Raw genomic sequence first — 21,404 nt, 5'->3', positions numbered from 1 at the left:
AAATCAGAATGAAAAAAATTCAAAATATATTTAAAAGAAAATGATGACATCTTATTTTTATGAAAAAGTGGAAATCTCTAAATATGGACAAAAACAATCTTCATTCTTGAATGGCAAAGGGTGAACACAATGTGATGGCTTTCAAACTGACTAAAGATAAGATTTTCAGCTTAATTATGATTAAAGATAACAACGGCTATTCCAAAGAAAAAGATATTACAGAAACAGCAGCTTGAAATCCTACGATCAGTGCATAAAATATACAAGATGTCCCTTAGAATTAGCTATAAAAATCTACCAACAGCTTGCATTAAAAAAGGGGCATAAAATACTCTTTTTAAAGAAAAGTATAATGTTTGTTACTACATAACAATCATGTTATTCATCACTGAGTTGCTAAAGAAAGCATTTAGCCATGCATATTATTATCACTTTTAGAAATTACCAATGATATTCCATTAAACACTAACAATGTAAATAACTGTTCAACATGCATTTTATATGACTGGAATATTCTATTTTTATTTGATGCATTCTTGGGTATTATTAAACACTAAGCTGGTTAAAAAAAAATCTGTAATTGTGTAGCATTTAATCTACTATAAAGAATTTTATTAACGTTTCTTATTCTGAGAAAAAACAGTAAAAAAAATCATTATTTAATCTAATACATTCCAGTGCTTTCAAATTGAGAAAATAATTACTTGTTAACCATATAAATATCTAGTCAGATCTTCAACTGTGCAATATACTGTGAAATTTTACACTCAAATGATAACACAGTGCTATAGAATATGAATATTATTCAAATGCAATTTTCCTTTCTTTCCCATAAAAATTTTTAAATAAATAATAAATTTCATTTGATATTTCCAGCAAGTTACTTATATATGTATGTAAAATGCTTAAAACTGCTTTCAAAATACAAAGAAGAATTCTATTCTCCATACATCATATTTTAAGAATAAACTTACATAAATTCTATTCTAAATAAATCATATTTTAAGCACCAAAAAAAAAAAAAAAAAAAAAAAAAAAAAAAAAAAAAAAAAAAAACTCTGCTGAGATAAATACTTCAACATTATTCTCACAGTGGAAATGCCTGTAGAATCCTTCTTTAGTTTGTGTAATCATTAAATTTAAACTCAAGCACAGAATATGAATAAGGGTTTGTGGTATTTAGGTTAATGGGACAGCAGTCAGAACCAAATACACAAGCATGAATTGCAATCAGAAATAGTAATGGCAACTCTAACAATGCATTCAAAATGAACTGCAGCTGGAAAATATAACTGCATGTGAATATTCAGAAAAATATTAGTTTAGGAACTGAATAATTCCATCACACTCCTCTTTGGTTTGCAGTGAATTCCCCCCCCCCTTGGCATGATCACTATTTCAGTACTGCATTAAAACTCAAACATAACTTAATCTTGTACTTAAAGTCTTTCATTATGGATAATTCCTTTTCCTTGAAGGCATTTAATGGGAGCCTTCTCATATTTAGCAGTAGCCAAATCATAAAATCCTTTTTGGCTCTGTCAAACTCTTGTGTGAAAAATATTATCTATATCAAAATACTACGAATCACAATTTTTGGCATAGTTCACAGTGTAAGACTGTTATCACTGGTGCACTGGACTTGTAGATATTTTGGCTGTTTTTCCTTTAATGAAAGTGTTCTAGTTTCAGTTCATGCTATTTAACAAGAACAAATATGCACTTACCATTAGCAAAGACACAGCCACTTGAAAAATTACATCCATGCCCTGGCAGAAAAATTAAGATAAAATTTAAGAATGTAAGATGACTGAGAATCACAGCAACAAAAAACCTTTAAAGAAAAATTATATGACAACCAGCTTCTGACTAAAATATACTCAATTTCTTACAAAACTGGTCACTGATTTATAAATGTATTACTAAAACATGAATTAAAACTCGCATATTAATTTCAAATGTAAAGAGTAAAGTTCATTTGGTTCTTATTATTCTTATCAAATAGAACACAGATTAAATTCATAAGACACTGACATTAAAGTGAATTTACAATAAAGAAAACATGTTTGTCTAAGCTAAATAAGATGTGTTTAATGCAAAATAACAAAGGAAAAAATATCTATGTTCGAGAATTAATGACATACTAGAAAACTGAAAACAGTTTTAAAAATAACATTACATTGCTTTATTTCTATTAATATTTTTTCCACACAGATAATATAAAACATAACACAAATACTTTAATTAAATTCTGCTTATTAAAAGTACTTTTGGTTAAGTTATAAAATTTACCCATATGATACAACAAAAATTTGCTATGATAGATCTCACAGCAGTTATTTTTATTATATTCAATTTTAACAAAAAATTCTGCTATTTTACCAATTTTTAATCACTAAAAACATTAAAACTGAAAAATGTTGTGAGAATTTATCAGTTTATGCGTAATTTAAATTCGTTTTCATAAAAAAAAAAAAAAAAAAAAAAAAAAAAAAAAAATCAGTTACTAAGTGATAGTGAAGGAAGAAACTTTCTGATAAGACAGCTGTTGTTACACAATAACATAGTTTGAAATTTTAACATTTTGGATACACACAAGAAAAATAAATAAATAAAAATAATAAAAGTATACAAAATAATTCTTAAATTCAGTTTATCAAAGTTTTTTAAAATAAAACAAATTTAGAATAATTTTTAAATGGTACTGATAATATCATTTAATGCATTTTTCCCTGTTTCTTATTATTCATGCACAAAAATTTTTACAATTGAAATTATTGAAAACAATTCTATGAAATTCTAAACTAATAAAATTTAGAAAAATAAATCAAATCCCAAACGACACATAAATCACAATTTTCAACACTAAAGATTCAGAACTATTTGTTGCAATTTACTGCAATGTAAAAAAAGGACACTTATTCAACAAATAAAATGAGAGAAAATGGCACAAAGTCATGTCTGCACATCACTGATATACTTTTGATGCATTTTTATTATTTACTGATCTAACTTTTTTATTAAAAATTTTAACATAAATTAAATTAATATAATTTTATATATTACTCCAGGGATAGAGAACCTGGTCCCTACTGCCCACTAGTGGGCTAATGCTTTCATGTGGGAGGTGGAGGTTTTTGTCCAATAAAGGATCAATGAAGATCGGAACACAACACACCCCTTAAAGTTTAATTTTCTATTTCACCATCACCCTTCACGCAATGCTCTCCTAGTTCCATATATTTATATGGCTTTGCTGTCTGTTAATGAATTTTCAGTCTATTAAGAGTTTAATATTGTAAATTATGGTATAAATAAATAAATGCATAAATGTAACCATATAATTCTTACTAAACCTCCACTTAAAAACATTTTTGCAGTTGTGCTGTATGAAGTTACTGTGAATGAGCGGCATAGAAATTTTACTGCCTACAAAGAGAGCGGAAGTTATAAGAAGGTTGACTACTTCTGTATTACACTATCAATCTAAATATAAAAATGATATATTAAACTTAAAAATGCCCTTCCTTCTGAAAATCATATATGGCTCAACATTTTTAAAGATAGATATTTATTAATTGTTGCATAATTTTTTATATCACAACAATGTTTATGTACCAAGTTTTATTTGAAGAAACACCATTTAGATTATTAGATCGTTGCTCATATAGAAAACGCCTTCAATATATTAAGCTTGGGCATTTGAGTCTGGAACGTGTATCCACCAGATTTTTTCCACATGTACCACTTTTAAAAATACAAGAACACTTCACATTTGGCTCAATTTAATACATTATTATTCTCAAGCAATAAAATTTACTTGATTTAAATAAACATATAAAATTCTTAGTTGCAGTAAATATGAGCTATTAAATACAATTAAAATTTTATGACAGTAACAATATAAATTCAAGAGCTTAAAGAAAAATTATATTAAAACTATGGTTTCATAGAATTATATTGTTTTAAAAAATATAAAAAATGGTTTAAAATTTTATTGGGTGTACAAATAAGTTTTGAGAGATTTACATAAGATGGTGTTACTAGTCTTAAATTCTATCGTACAATCTTGTATCGTATTCATGTTAAATTCTATCGTACAATCTTGTATCGTATTCATGTTAAATTCTATCGTACAATCTTGTATCGTATTCATGTTAAAGAGCCAGAATTTCCATCTAAATCAGTCTGTTTCATTTTGCTGAAATACAAACTACAGACTTTCTTTGTGCTCAACCCATGTCAACCTTTGTACCAACAAAACAAAATTTGCAGGAAGTGCTTCTTTTTTGTTTTAATTTGAAGAAAAGTGCTGATGATGGACATCGATTGCTGTGCAAAGCATATGGGGAACATGCTCCATCAATAAAAACATGTGATTAGTAAAGTTTGAAGACGCTAAGTTAGAGGGGTTATTGGACCAAGATTCATGCCAAACTCAAGAGGAGCTTGCCATAAGAGTGACTCAACAAGTGATTTCAAAGGGTCTCAAGGCCAAGGGTAAGGTGCAAAAACAAGAAAATTGGGTTCTGTATGAACTCAAGCCAAGTCCCGTCGAACACCATTTTTCCATGTGCGAACTACTGCTCCACAGGCAAAATCGGAAGGGGTTTTCACATTGAATCGTTATGGAAGACGAAAAATTGATCTACTATGATACTCCAAAGCACAGAAAATCGTGAGCTAAGCCCGGCCATGCATCAACTGCAATGGTCAAACTGAATATTCATGGCAAGAAGCTTATGCAATGCATCTGGTGGGATCAGCTGGGAGTGATCTATTATGAGCTAAATGAAACCATCCCTGGGGAACGTTACAAACAGCAGCTGATGCAACTGAGCCAAGTATTGAAGCTCAAATGCCCCCCATATTCCAAAAGACATGATAAAGTGATCTTTCAGCATGACAACACTTGCCCACATGCTGCAAAAGTCATCAAAAGACCTTTGTAGGCACTTCAATGGGATGTCCTACCCCACCCACCATATTCACCAAACATTGCTCCTTCTGACTTCCACTTGTTCCGGTCAATGACTCACGACTTGGCTGAGCAGCACTTCACTTCATGTGAAGAGCTAAGAATTGGGTCGGGTCTTGGATCGCCTCAAAAGACAAGGAATTTTATAAACACGGAATCCATATTCTACCCAAAAGATGGGGAAGAGTCATAGCTAACGATGGACAATACTTTGAATAAAATACATTCTTCCAATTTCTCTGAATAAAGCTTCAAAGTTAAAAAAAAAAAAAAAAATCATGACTTATTTGTAAACTTAATAATATGTAATTGCTATGGAGACTAACTGCACACAGATCATCCCTTCTCCTTAAGTGCAAGATAACTGTGAAAAATCACAAATGCAATAAATACAGAAAATTTTAAATAATTTGAAAATACATTAATTAAAAATAAAATAAAGCCTGGAAGATAAATGAATTACAATGAAATCAAGTAATTCAAAAATGAATAAAAAAAATTTTAATTAAATAATTATAATGCAGATAATAATTACTTAAGATGAAATTACATTTAATAAAGGGGAGCATTTCAATTCATTCAATAAACAATGGACAGTTTTTTAATTGAAGTAGTTTTAGAATTACTTCAGCTTTTCACATACCTCAAGCAAAAACAAATCTATGATGAAAAACACAACTACCAATGGAAATTTAGCAGTAAAAAGTGTTAAAAACCATTGTGAAGCAAACATATGAACTTCAATTCCAAGGTCATCAAAATGAGAAGCCAGTTCTGGCATTTGATCCTTAAAAAAAAGATTTCAATGAATATTTACTATTAATTATTTAAATAAAATTAATCATGATAATTTTATTAAAATTGTAACTTATTATATGGAGCTATGTAAAATGTATTTATGTTATAATTTAACTCAATATAGTTCTAAATATAGTGCAAATATATTTAGAACATTACATAACACACTTTCTAAAAGTATTTTAAAAGTCATAAAAAGATGCATGCTACATCCACATGTTGTATTTCTGTAAATAATTTTAAACCTCAACTGAACCTAATTTTAAACCTGAATTTTAATCTCTTTTGGTACAAATTTCTAGATTCTTAAATAGATTACTGTTCATTTTAAATGAAATATATCTTTTAAATGCCATAAAGAAGAAACACATTACTGCATAATCTGAATAATAACTGCACAACAAAGTATAATTTTTAAACAATTTTGATAATTTTAGATAAGCACTTTTATGGAATAAATGAATCTTTATTTAAAATATCTGAAAATATTTTAGGATATTTTCACAAAATAATTCTAAAAATACACTATCTCATGAAAGCCACAAATTTCCTCCTACTTTGCTTTCTAACTTGTTTATTCACTCAGAACATTATCATGTTAAAACAATGGTGAATTTTTCACATAAAAATTACACATTTTCACATAAAAATTTTCACACATTTTCACATAAAAATTACATAAAATCTTATATTACAATATAATGCAATATACAATGAAAATTCTCTGCCCAAACTTTAAAGATAGGTTTATAACTTCAGGAATAACTTAATTTTTAATAATTTATTTAAAAAACGAATACTGATACCAAACTACAAATAAGAACTAAATTAAAAACGAACAGTTTAATGAACTGAAACAAAAATCTCATTTAATTTTTTTTTTTAAATAAAATAACTTTAGAATAAATGAAAAGGAAATTAAAGCATAAAAAAATAAAGAGACAGCCACTTCTAAAATATTTTATTAATATGTGAACACCAAAAATGAATTAGATGTATGTATCTTAGTATTTTAATATTTTTAATTAAAGCATCAGAGAAATAAAGGATGACAGCCATGATAATTTGATACTTACTAAATGAATATTGAATAGTAGCTAAGAAATATAATATTTTTACAAAATTAAATGCATATTCATTTCTGCTAAATTATAAAGAATATAATATACCTCCATTAATTTCTGAAGCTGAAAAAATTTGAGATGAAGTTCTTCAAATCCATTTCTAAACATGTCACGAATGTGGTAATCAAACATGATTTTCATTAAAACACCATAAGCCTGCTCTTCAGGCATCTGAAATATATGAAAAAAATAATAATAAATAAAATTAATGAAATTTTTTTAATAATAATAGAGACTACACTTCTTGCATTAAAAAATTCCATGACTAAATTAAAAATACGACATTCTGAACTAATTGCTATATCTTCCCCAATATTTCATAATGACCTATATTCACCCTCATCATGCAGACTGCATACACAGTGTACATATAGTTAAACACCAATATAAACATCTAAAAATCATTCTACAGTTCTAATAATCATTCAAAAGCATACTATTCATTCGTAAGTATAGTTCTTCGTATAGTCATTCGTAATTCGTATACTGCATTTCTTTAATCTTAATTTAGCATGGGTTATTCAGAACACAAGCACTTATGCAATTTGTTAAAGTAAAACAATATTATCTGCCTTGGTAGAGCTACTTTACATGAGGGCATTCTTAAAAGAAACTGATTTATATCAATAGTATGTTTGAGAAGAATCCAAATACCCATGCATATATAAAGAAAATTTTAAAGAGTTGAGAACTAATATTATTAGGAGCACATAATAGGTATGACAATAAAATGTTACCAACTATAGTCATTTAGTCATTATTGCCAACTATAGTAATTATTGACAATAAAAATGTGACTATAGTAAACTATAGTCATGAATATGTAAAATAATCCATCTCATTTTTCACGAACAAATTTATTCATTCTACTTCTACTACATATTCAAAATGGATTTTGAAATTGTTTATTGGAATACTGTTAAATTCAGTGGCCATTCTTGATGGTCCCTTCACCCTTTTTTAATACTCTCAACATTCATAAATATAATTTCTCATCATCAGCTGCCCAGCTTGTGAAACAGAGAAAAGACGGTTTAAGAAAATCTGGGAAGTGGTTGTAAAATTTACCTTTGGAACAGGCTACGAATTGTATCAAGGTGAATAATAAATGTCCTCCTTTCAAGCACACAAGATACGACACTGTCTCAATAAATTGTTTTGATCATTTTACAAGTTGTTACTGCTGATTCCCCAACTCATGAGAAAAATCTGATTTTACTCTCTGTTCAGTTGACAACAAAAACAATTCCGCTTTTGATTATTGATCGTCAGAACTGGACAAATATTCATTTTCCCAAATTTTAAATGTCTTGCAAGAAAGGAAGTTAATAGTAGAAATTCACATATGCAACATATTTTTGTGATTGATGTTAACAGAATAACAGAAGTAGTCCTAGAACTTCACCATTAAACACTGTAAATCACCACAAAATCTCTTTAGCAAGTCTTTAAACACAATAATATGCACTTTGGTTAAAAAGTGAAAGCTTTAAAATAATAAATGTTGTAAATAGAAAGTAATTTAGAAAAATATAAATGATGGGCAAGTATTACCTACTGGAAGATTTTACTGGAATAATTTTTTTTTTTGGGGGGGGATCCACCTACATGTATGCTATCACTTATGCAACACAAGATTTAATTTAAACAAAAATTAATATGACATAACCTTTTTAGTAGTTGAAAACCTGCTTGTTTACTAAAACGAAAATGTAACAAACTTTACATATTTTTAGAATAAGTAAGGCATACACAGATAGAGATTAATTAATATGGAATGAAATTACATGTTACAGTCAATATTTATAAGAAAATTACCTTTGAAATGGATCATAATTTTATAAGTAAAACATTAAAATAGCTGACATAATTACATTTCCTGAAATAAACTTACATGTAACAGCAATGCAGCAACTAAAAATGACAGACCTTGGCAATATCCCACTTCTGGATCATAAATAGAATAAGCCTGTAAAATAGTTAAAAATTACTCTTACTATTTATATAACACATGAATTTAATATTTGACAATAGAATTTATGAAAACAAATTCCCTTATTTTTCTTATATACTATTTAGAGTTCAGCAATAAGCAATACTTTTTTAATGGAAAAGATTGCAAACAATATTTGTCAGTCAATATAATCAGTATATTTGTCTACAAATACGATTCTACCATTATTTTTATAATGGTATTTCATTTCATAAACATTAAAATTCATAATTCATTTCATAACTATTAAATATTTGTGACATATAGAGCACCCCATACAAAATACAACCCAGTGACTCACATTCAATAAAATATGAAATATCTGAATCAGCATTTTTTTCAAATAAAGACCACCTTCAGCTTTCTAGTGTTCTGATGAACTTTTTGATAATTAACTCACATGCACAAGCGAAAAATGATATAAAATATTCTAGCCTGATAGAGTGAAACCCTGTTTGAACATAAGTAGAAGTTTTGTAGTCAACATGCAGCTGGAATGGATCCATTCCAACTCTAGTTGATGAAGCAGAAAAATTGTCTGCAAAAAGTCCTACATTTACTTCTGTTTAAATGTACTTTCAGCATGCAAGCTAGAATATTTTATCTCATTTTTTTATGTGCGTAGGTTCAAAATTTTCAAGACAGACAGACAATATGCACTAAAAGGACATTATTTGTTAGATGTCTAAACTTGAATTCTATGTCCACAGAAAATAATTTATAGCAACAACAGCAATTTATCTATCATAAAATAAATTTTGAAAGAAAGGAGAGTGGAGTTGAAGCAAGAGCAGTATCATGCTATGATTTTAAAGAGGGGCTAAATCAAGAAGTATGCCTTCAACTTCTACAATAAGCACATAGAAATAAAGCTCCATCTTGTGCCACCTGCATTTAGGTGGTTTACAAAATTTTGTAGATGTTCAAATTTTCTCTAGGATGAAGAACACTCTTCTCCAGGATGAAGACCTTTGTCACTATAATTCTAGAAAATATATCAATCATTCAAAAAAATGGTGATAAATTATAAGCACTGTATCTAATATATGATACAAAAGAAACTTAACATTGAAAATACAGCTGCAAATAAAACTATTTGTAAAGAACTGCATATGAAAAAATCAAGTTTGTCATTAGGTATCTCAAAAATTAACGGAGAACCAAAACAAGAAGCATGCCTGAATAGGGAAAAAAACTACAAAATTTCTTAATGATGGTGCATACTACATTCGGCTCACTTCTAAAATCATAATTGGTGATGAAACATATATATCTTTTTCAACACCCCATCACATCAAGAAAGTAAGGTATGAATCTTTGATTATGCCCCCAAATCAATAATGGTGAAGAGATAACAAGCAATGATAAAAATACATGACGTTTCCTTTAAAAATAAAGGTCTGTTTAAAACCATCAAGTTAGTGGGACAAATGACAGTTACAGCTAACTGGTTCATCACTAAGTGTCTTCCAGACGTTCCTTAAGAAGTGAAAATTAGGGGACCCATGTTTAACCATGATAATGCATCATTTCATTCAGCAAGATTGACAACTGAATTTCTGGAACAAAAACACATTAAAGTGATAGAATATCCACACTATTCCCTGATCTTGCTGTGCATGATTTCTGACTATTTTTTAATCTAAAACAAAATTTATGTAGTCATCGTTTTCATTCTGAAGATAAGACTAATGATGCTATAAAAACATATTTTTCAACGACTCCAAGAAATGGATGGCTTGAAGCATCTTTGGACACTTCACCTATAAAAATGCATTGATACTAGAAGGAACTACTCTGAACATGCCTAATATTTGGAAAGTTTAATCTGTACCACTCAGCTGTATCTTAAACATTTGAGCAACCCTCGTAATAAATACTTAACCATAATAATCATATGACTTATGAATCATATGCAAATGCATGCCTAAGACATAATATTTAAGGATGTGTATTCTGAGATATGAATGTTATTTCAAGGGTTCTGAAATGCAAAATTGTTTAGAAATACCAATCAAGGTACAGGTCCCAATCTCTTGCCAGAAATAAAATCTGATCATTCCATCCAATTAGTATTTAACTTGCGCTCCGTGGATCAACATCAGCACAGGATTTCAAAGCTATATCTGAAAGCATTTATAATAAAGATTTGCCATTTTTATAAATGAGACTTCAGAGACATTTTCTCATGGTGTTATTTTAAAGAAATTAGTTGCAAATATAAACCTTGACTACTGACAAAGTTAAAAATCACTTTGAAAATTATCCTACAGCAAAGCATACAAAGGTTTTTTTGCCTTTATGAAAGATTTTCTAAAGGAAACTGTCTCAAATGTAGATTACACTACGCAAACTTTGAAAATAATACAAGATGCAGCATGAACATATCAAATGCTTGGATTGAGAAAGATGGCAGCAATTTCCAGCAATTACTGAACAGAAAATCCAAACATGATGTTTATTATGGTTACAAGCAATGATTATAACTGATAGATTATAACCAAAGTCCAAACTAAATTGATAGTTAATTTATTTCAGCAAGATATAAAGATATTCTGTGGGAAGAATACTTAGGGGAAGATTATTTCACAGAAACTGGTTCTTTCTACATTACATATAATGGATATAGAGAAATTCTCATGTAACTTACCCATCTTACTAGCTTGCATATACTAATTTAACACAAATTTGACTCAATGACTTGCATAATGACATCAAATGACTTGCATAATTTACCAATTTTAAATTCACAGAGTAAAAATATAAGGCAAAAATTTTCAAACATAAAATTAAATTACCTTGCATATTTTAAATAATGATTCTTGGCCAGCACCATTTTGGTCAACAAATAACTCATGAGCAGGAAAGGTTCTGTAAATATCTCTCTGAATAATGCTTTCATAGGATGAATTCTGAAGCAAAAACATGACACAAAAGTAATATAGCCACTGGGTATTAACAAAGGAAACTGAACAGTTAAATGAAAACTTCTACAGAAAATACAGAATTAAAAATTTAATTATTTAATGCATTAAACGTGAAATTAACTTGATTATAACATTTGATATTTGATTATAACAAACATTACCATTACAGTCAAAAGTCGTTAATCCGGACACCCATAATCCAGACCTCAAAGCTACAAACTTTCTGCGCATGGCGTCAATGCAATACGTGCGCGCATAATACTTTTACGCAAGCGCGCACGTTTAATGTATAACAGACCGTATAAGCTAAGCTAAAATTATCGATTTCAGTTAATGTTGCAGATTGCGTTGTTCCTTAATCTTCGAATTGGATTTGGCTTATTACTTTTTGCAGACTGTTAGAGCAATTTTATAAAAGTAAGCTTGAACTTTCCATTATGTCAAAAACAATTTCCGATGCTGGAGCTGCCAAAGGATCTACAAAGCGAAGGTATGTTTCGATGTCCATCAAACAGAAAGTGGAATTGCTGCAAAAAATGGATAAAGGCATATTCTTTGTTTCTCTAACCATTCCAAAATCTGTTTATCAATTTCACACTGCTCTGCACGGGAGGATGTCGCGGTGCACAATGAACTGGAAGTTGATCTGTCAGCACTATCCTTATCTTCAGGGCAGATGTTTTTATTTTATTCAGCTTATAATTCCTTACTAAATGTAGTATTTCATTTCGACGTATTCCATCTTTGATATGATTTAAATCAAATTCCTCGTCATTATAAATATCATGAGTACACATCAAATAGTTTTCTGGTTGCAATTTTCTAATTTCGACTATGCATAATGTATGCTTTACGCATGCGCATGTTAAAAGAAACGTTTAATAAAGTAAACAAATAAATATTAAGCTTTTTTTTTTTTTGTAAATTTTGATACCCTTTAGATCATAATTGGTTTTTATTTCATAACTTATGGTTTCATATTTTTAATTTTATAATTTCTGCATGCCATCTTACCAGATTTAAACTGATGATCTTTAATCCGGAAAAATCGATAATCCGAAACCGCGGAAGTCCCGAAGAGTCCGGATTAAAGACTTTTGACTGTATTAACTATATTTGATTATAATAAATCCATTCATGAACATTAAGCAAATAATTTCTCTACAACCTGGAATAAACAGAATGAATTACATGCAAAGCTGAATTGATTAAAAACATATATTTTTAATGATATTTGTTTGACACATACAACATTAATAGCTCTACAGTTAAGAGGACAATTTAGCAGTAAATTTCCAGAAAGAGCTTCTTTAAATATATACAATACAAAACCCCTAATCTGGACTCGTTGGGCGATTCCAGATTAGGGGTTTTTCCGGATTATAGATCATCAATTTAAATCTGGTAAGATTGCATGCAGAAATTATACAATTAAAAATATGAAATCGTAATTTATGAAATAAAGAGCAATTATGATCTAAAGGGTATCAAAATTTACAAAAGAAAGCTTAATATTTATTTGTTTACTTTATTAAACATTTCTTTCAATGTAAGCTGTTTAAGTTACTTCTTTAAGTTAGCATATTTATTCCATTTTTTTCCTGTCTTGCATACAATCTGTAATATCTGAGCTACTACTACTTATTTTCTATGCCATTTTTGTTTAAAGATGAATGGGAAAAGAAGTTCTTATATGGCAAATTTCAAATTACAGATTATCATGTTTGCTGAAAATTTTAACAAAACTAACTTAACGGCATTCCTTCATTACTGAAAAACAAGTTTGAGAATGTCTAAATAGCCACCACAAATATCACTAGCAGATTTTTCATTTTGCTTATGATATAACAAAACAGCTTCATAAGCGATTTACAAAACATAACAACCCACTCTTATAAAACGATTAACTCCTTTCATTTAAATTAAATTGTTTTCATAAAAATTAAGAAACAAAAATGGGCAATAATATTGGCTTGTGTCCAGCTAACGGGAAAAAATTATGTTTTTTGCGACATTAGTGAATCTGTATATAAGCTGACCTCATAATTTAGGTTCAGAGAATGTTCCCGCAAATTCTCAGCTTATACATGGAAATATATGATAGTTATTTATGAAATAATGAAGCATTTATGACCTTTAAGGAATCAAAATATATAAAAACATAAAAAATAAATAAATAAAAAGCAAAATCAGAAAGGATTCAGATTTTAACAATGACCAAAAGGGTTCGCTAAGGTTTTTTATGATCTCGCCAAGCTCACAGTCTCCCAGTCTTCTCTGGCACTTACTCCTGCTAATCTATTTCTTTTTGTCTTTTTAGCTTTTTGTTAAGCATAATTTTCCTCCCACTTATGCCATATACAATTCAACAACAAAATTGTAAAAATTTAAAAAGCATATGTTTATAATTCCCAATGAAGTGTTAAGTGTTGTCATATATTTTCATATTTTTCCCAATCTTTTCATAGTTCATCATACCAGTATCCAGTTTTAGGAAGATAGCTTGCTGAAATTTTTTCCTGTCTTTTTATTATTAACCTTTTGTGTATTAAATTTGTCAATTAAATATGATATTTCTTGCTCATATCCCACATACTATTCAATTAAACAGCAAAGTCGCTATATAAAAACAACATATCGTTAGAATTTCTGATAGACAGTCTCACGTGCTGGAGATAAAAATGTTTTAATCCATAGTGTTGCCACCGGTTGCTTTCAAATCATTGAATTTCTTAATCAAAATTCATTAAATTTTTACAAAATATGAAATTTTAAATTCCAGCATCTAGGTGCACATTTGTGGGTGGAGGACCATGTTATTCAAAATTAGATATCCATATGTACTGTTGTTTCTTCACAGTGCGAGGAACATACATACATGCAAATTTAGTTAGTCAGTTTCTTTATAGACTCCAACCTTCAGCAAACCTTGTCAGTAGTCAACGCGCGAACGACATTTTTACAACTTTGAAAATGTGCGCGTAGCGTATGCTGTAATTAACCATTCATTAATTTTAAATTAATAATTAATTGTAATCAATTTTATTACATTTAAAATCCATATACATATAAAACTGAATAATTAAAAATATACCTTGTAAATTATATGCACATTTAATTAGAAATTTTCTTTTAACTCCTCAAGCATTCACTAATAAAAAGTACTTCAAATCACTACTAATCATAGAAAAAATCAGAAGCTATAAATCATATCTTTATTCTGGATATGATTTCTACAGGGAAATAAAATTTAAATAACCAAGAATGATACATATAAGTATTAAACAAAATACGCATAATTTATGAATGCAAAGATTTATATGTAGCATGCTTAGCAAGCTTAAGTTCTGATTTTGAGAATGTTTTTTTATAACACAGTTCTTCATTTGCCTGCATATTTATTTTTTCAATCAAAACTGCTTCAAGAGTTTTAAGACCTAAATTTGGTCGAAATTCCGTCTGATTTTTTTTTAACAATAGAAAAAATTCTTTCGCAAGCTGCATTTGAATGAGGTATTATTAAGACAGCAAGCATTACAGAAGGCAATACTTTGTATTTAATACACCCATTCATATTTTTTAATTTGGCAATTTCTCCCCATGCTATATCAATACGCAAATCTACAATTTCTTTCAAATCATCTACTTGATACATGGAAAATTCAATTTCTACTTGATTAAGACATTTTTCATCAATAATGGATGGAAAAGTATTCATCAAGTAAAGAACAGATGAAAATGAGACTTCAGTTCTCAAGTTGATGTCAGCAACTTCAGCATGTTTTAGAAATGGATCACTCAGTGGAAATTTATCAATTATATATGAACATGCAGTTACAAAAAAAGCTCGCACAGAATTGAAAAATGATTTCACTTCACTTTCATTCAACTTGGCACTTTTTAAATATAGTCTTGTTTCCGCACCAATCACTAAATTTTCATTTTCTTTTTGTTTACTATACTTCTGAAATGGAATAGACGTTAGAGTAACATCTTCATTTTCTTTAGAAATTACTGATGGTTTTACGAATCTAACAAATAAATTCATTAAAAGTTCAAAAAGTTCTCTTCTCAATTTATGTATATAAGGAGCTTGTTGTTGCAAATTAATATTTACTGTTATAAACAAAGTATTTTTCAAAAATAACAAGTACAATTTGATGGTCGGTGACTGTAAAATTTTTTTAATGTTTTGCAATCTCTTTCCTTCATTCTCACTGTTATCTGGTTTATCTCCAAAAAAATTTATCACAGCATCCCACTGTTCCAAAATCCTTGTTATAGATTCTAAAAGAGACAACCATCTCGTACTGCAATATTTCAAAATTTTATGAGATTTTGCATTCTGTCCCAAAATTTGTTGAGCAACTTTGAAGCTATGCTTCCGTTTCGAACTTTTCTCCAAGTAAAAATATATATCTATTATCAACATTTCAATTTCTGAGCCAATTAATTTTTCAGTAGCTTTTTTTGCAGCTATATGCAAGAGGTGGCACGGACAACCTCGGGTGATTATACTTGGTTGATGCATTTTGATAAATGACCTTTAAACTTTCCAATCATATTACTAGCATTATCTGAAGAAAATGATAAGCAGTTTTTCCATTCTAAACCTTTGTTTTTAAAGTTTTCATTTATACAATTAAAAATACCTTCTCCTGTATTATTCGTGCATTCTAAAATAGAAATCAATGAAGTAATTATCACTCCCTTTTCTTTACTGTAGTATGTTATAACCAATGGGTACAGTTTGTTATCATTGTTATCATTACTTCCATCAGTACTTAGAGAAAATGATGTACTGCACACTGATTTTATAATATCAGCAACAGTATTTTCTGCAAGCGTTTTCACAATAGCAGCAGTTTTGGTATGACCGCAGCTAAATTTTTTTGCTATGGCAGAATCCGGAAACATTGCTTTGAAAAGCTCTTTGGAATGATCCGAAACAGAAAGCGGTAGATTATGTTCAATTAAAAAACGAACAAAATAGCATTCGGCTTTTATAGGATCTGTTTCATCATCTTTTATTAAGAAATTTGTTATTTCTTTAGATTTTACGGTGCCAAGTTCTATATGCTTTTGAGAAAACACATGCCGTTTACAGTCATCTTTTCCGCCATGAGCAACTGAGAAGTCTTTGTTGCATACACTGCAGTGTGCGTGATTCACAGAAATTTCGGACGCTTTAATGCATGGAAATTCTGAAGAATATGAATCTTTAAACTTCTGCTTTGATAATTTTGGCTTCTTCGTTCGAGGCAGCATTATGATTAAAAATCTTTCACCTGATTCACAGTTCACAAGACACATGCTAAGCTCTCGCCGTAAACTACACAATGCAGCCGAATGCAGCCTAAACACGCATCAGCGAGGAACCTGGGAGACAGAGAATTGGGTGGAACTATTGATAAGTCATTAACGGTTGGAGTTACTGATGTACGATTGGCTAATTCTTCAAAACTAGGAACGCACTCAACACGTGATATATGATAACACGAGTATTCAGCCAATCATCGGATGAATTAGTTGGTTCCGTTTTGCGTACTGGTTCTCCTGCTCTTGTTTTTGTAAAATCCGTAGTTTTTTCCATACTTTTCGTAGCTCGTAGTTTTTCATGAATTTCCGTAGAAACTACGGAGAATCCGTAGTAGTTGGAGTCTATGGTTTCTTTAAAAATAATAAACAGTGATAAGATGGGAGAAAATCCCATTTCGAGACTAATTGTCCATCTGGTCTAATGCCATTTTCGGCTAAGAGCTCAATATTTATTTGTTTGCTTCATGACACTTTTCTTTCAATGTAAGTTGTTTAAGTTGCTTCGGTTCCATCTCTTTAATTCTATAGATAGACATAATTTCTTGTTAGGAAGTTCCATTTTTCAAGTCTTGTGATTACTGTGTCAAGAATTCCTACTAAATTTTCCATCCAAATTTATTTGTCATTAATAACCTCACAGGGGTAGTGATATTTTCTGGATTAATAACCAACCATACTACAGATTTTGCCATCCATTAGTGGGCTGATGTTTGAAGCACTGCCATCACAATGAAAATCTTGCATTACATCATCTTCATTTATTACCACTTTTTCATAAATTGTACTGGAAAATTTAGCTTTACAACATCATCTTCAAATTTGCAGCCATCTCATCTATAAAGCTTGACTTTGACATATGACTTACTTTTTTCTGGTCATTAACTACTAAAGAGTTTTCGCCAGTAAATCGCATTAAAGTGCACTAGGCAAAGATATTTCCAAATAAATGGTACTAGGGAAATTTACAGGGTTCATAGCCACATTTTAGTTAAAAAAATAGCACCTATAAGCACTTTTTAAGCACATTTTAAGAAAAAAAAATAAGCACCTGTCTAATTACATTATACACAACTGCATAACCTTAAAAGAAAAATTAGACTTGCAATTTAAAATATGAGCAATGCAATATTTATTAAGAGAATGAGCATTACCTCAACCATGGACCACAATTAACTTTTTTTTTAAATTTTAAATGAAAGTTCAATTTACAGAATTAGTTTACAATGAGAGGGAAAAAAACTATGCAGAACTAAACTATATTACAAGATTTAATGATGAAATTTCAGTTCAAAATATAGAAAATAAATAATAATAAGCCATACTAATTGTATTGGCACCTAATAATAAATGCAATTTATGTTTCCACTCTTATTAATATTTAAATAATTTAACTTAAATCAAAATTCTGAACATTTTCTAAATTTTCATTGCATAACAGTTTTCCCTTAACACATATTCCAAGCAAAATAATTTAAATAAAAAAGAGGAACATTTCTGAAATCAGAAGACAGGAAATTGCTTCATGCAGCCATCCTTTAACAGTAAAAGCTTAACTAACCCGCATACTCGGAAATTGCCGAATATTCCGTATAGTCGAGCGTAACTGGAAAAAGAGAAGGGGGGGGAGATTGTAGCTGTTCTTTAGATTTCACGGCTAAATAAATGATTTTGACATTTCGATATGTGCATCATATAAAAATAGACCAACGGAACTGAGAAATATCCTGCTTAGAAAGCACAGTAAAACTCTTTTAGGTGTTCATAAATCTCAGACTGAACATCAAAATTAATTATCTCTGCAAAATACCGCAAACGTTATTGCGCAATACGTGCGGCGTAATTCTTCGATACGTGATATTGCGCAATCGGAATCAACAGCTGCCGGTATTCGGAGAATAAAGAACTAAATAAAGGAAAAGAAAGAGACTTACTAATCTGGGGTGTTTTTGATTCTAATTTTGACACACTGCGTTAAATTTCCGAAATAGAATCATTCTTCGCTTGGGTTGGGTAGACCGCAAAACGTTTAGTCCTATTCAATCCAGATTGGACAGTGACAAAAAAAAAAAAAAAAGTCCGCAGCTTCAAGATTAGATATTTTGTGGTGAAAGGGGAGAACCTCCCAACCTCGGTACTGTATAATGTATTGGCAAAAAAAAAAAAAAAAAAAAAAAAAAAAAAAAAAAAAATTGGGACTATTGGATTACTTTCTGTTTATTTAAGCTATTCCGAATATTATTCCTTAGAAAGCTAATCTGTGTAAAAATACACCCATTTTTGGAAGTTTATCTACACTTCAGCAGCTACTGCAATATATTATTATAAATATTCATACATATGCTGATAATATAAGCATAACGATCATAATAAACACGAATATGAACTGACCACGCGAACGAAAATGCAAATTATTAAAATCTTGATAGAAATTCAAACGTGTGTAGTATTTGGGTGGGAGGAAAAGAATAGCGAATGTACCGGAATTTTCTACGGTTTTCGCAATTCTTTGACCAATAGAAGGACGTGCACCTGTCTGTACTCTCGCGTGAAACCATAGGTTACGTTAATGCAGAGAAACAGGGAAAAGCTATATCCGGGAGTATGATTCACCATCTAGATGTTCCATATAAGGAAGAAAAGTTGTTTTAGCTTCGGCTTTGGTACGGAGGGAAAATGCGCATTCATTAAAAAAAAGCACTAAAAGCAAAAAATAAACACTAAAAACAAAAAAAATAAGGGCTTTAAAGAAAACGTAAGCACCTATAAGGGCCTTTATATTTTATTTTCAAATATAAGGACTTATAAGCACTTGTAAGGAGCGCTAAGAACCCTGGAAGTACCAACACCCGTGGGCGAAGAAAATTCAGCTGCGAGAGCAGGCATATCTTAATACTTACGGAAGTAGGCGTTCATCATAAAATTGTGCAGTGATTAAGTAATGGCATTAAATTGAAGCATGCAGGCAGGTGCAGTGAGTGATATGGCAAATGCAGATGGTGAGTGCAAGATAAGCAGTAGTGAGACATCATGAAAATGGTTATCTATAAAGCTCAGCTAGTGCCTGCTATACACTATTAATGATGTATCAAAAGACTGGTATTTGTTCCGCGAAATTTTGTTTTGCTTTTATTGTACACAGACAAAGTTAAGACTGAATCAGTTGTTATTTATTACACTTAAGCCTATTTCTTGCACATGCATAAGGCTTATCGGTGGTGTGATGTGGTGTATTTAATTATGGCAAAGCACACTAGGGCTATCTGCCTAAGGGGAGGAATGCCTTCGTGGAGGACTTTCTAAGAGAAACTGGCTTGTATACACGTTACACATAGGGAAAACCACGAAAACACACATGCAGCCAGCCCGTTTGTGAGATTAAAACCTCGGACTGAACTACCACTGTTCAGCGACTTTACCTCTTGGCCGCTGGTGGGCTAAGGTTTATCGGAGTCCCAAATGAATAAAATCCCATATCTGAAGGCTTATCCAAAGCTGGTGCTAGAATTTTGTGATTTCGTGCAATTTCTAAATCCTGCTGCCAAGCACCTCCCTAAATTCTAAAAATTCTGCCACCCCTAAATTTTGAGTCCCAGTGCCTTCACTAAGTTTTAAAGACTTTATTCTCTCTTAATTTTGCAGCTCACTGCTTTGCTAAATTCTAATAATTTCGTTGCCTCTGCTGCTCGGTGTGGCCGCAACAGCTCTGCCACTTTTCATGGACTTATATGAATAAGAAGTCAATTATTCATAATTCAAATAGCACTAAACATAATCTTCTTGCTTGTGAATATCATTTACAAAATTTATTTTTTACATATGGAAAGAAATTTCTGTTAAATATCTCCTCATCAGCACGATCAACACTTCGCAGCATAGTTAGCTGAAGTCTGTTTTCATCGCCAAGTGTAAGTTTAGTGTAAAAGGTTACCACTCTCTTTGCTATTTAATTAGAAGTAGTATTTAAAAAAAAATTGTTTAGACATCATTGCACGAGTCATTTCTCATGTTGCCATATGTTGACAGTCATACCTGATTAAAGCAAAAAATAAAAAACATTGATTCACCAGGTTAGCACCAGGGGTATAAATTATTCAGTCATTTTCCCACATAATCACCAAATTTATTTAGGCATTTATCTGATCACAGGACTAGCATGTTTAATCCGGTTTAGTAGAAATCATATTCCTGCCCTGAGTCAGTTCTCTGTGGCTGTTTTCTTATCACTGTCTGAAGAGAATCTCATTTCAGATGAACGCTCCTTTAAT

The 21,404-nt window shown here is 30.2% G+C and overlaps 1 protein-coding gene across 6 annotated transcripts in view; it reads right to left on the bottom strand.

Moving 5' to 3' along the window:
* LOC118185492 (rab GTPase-activating protein 1-like) overlaps positions 1-21,404 on the bottom strand; it is a 170,694-nt gene that overhangs the window by 28,974 nt on the left and 120,316 nt on the right. For all 6 annotated transcript variants that reach the window (XM_085824059.1, XM_085824058.1, XM_085824057.1 and 3 more), the window contains 5 exons: positions 11,692-11,805; positions 8,795-8,869; positions 6,946-7,071; positions 5,622-5,765; positions 1,728-1,769 (listed from right to left, as the gene is read on the bottom strand). In XM_085824059.1, the coding sequence (XP_085680185.1) occupies positions 1,728-1,769; positions 5,622-5,765; positions 6,946-7,071; positions 8,795-8,869; positions 11,692-11,805 (501 nt within the window). The remainder of the gene's footprint in view (positions 1-1,727; positions 1,770-5,621; positions 5,766-6,945; positions 7,072-8,794; positions 8,870-11,691; positions 11,806-21,404) is intronic.

The sequence above is a fragment of the Stegodyphus dumicola genome, chromosome 9, assembly GCF_044657685.1.
Source record: "Stegodyphus dumicola isolate Sdum_Otavi_A_Nest chromosome 9, ASM4465768v1".
NCBI lineage: Eukaryota > Metazoa > Arthropoda > Arachnida > Araneae > Eresidae > Stegodyphus > Stegodyphus dumicola.
This window is presented reverse-complemented; position numbering and strand designations above follow the sequence as displayed.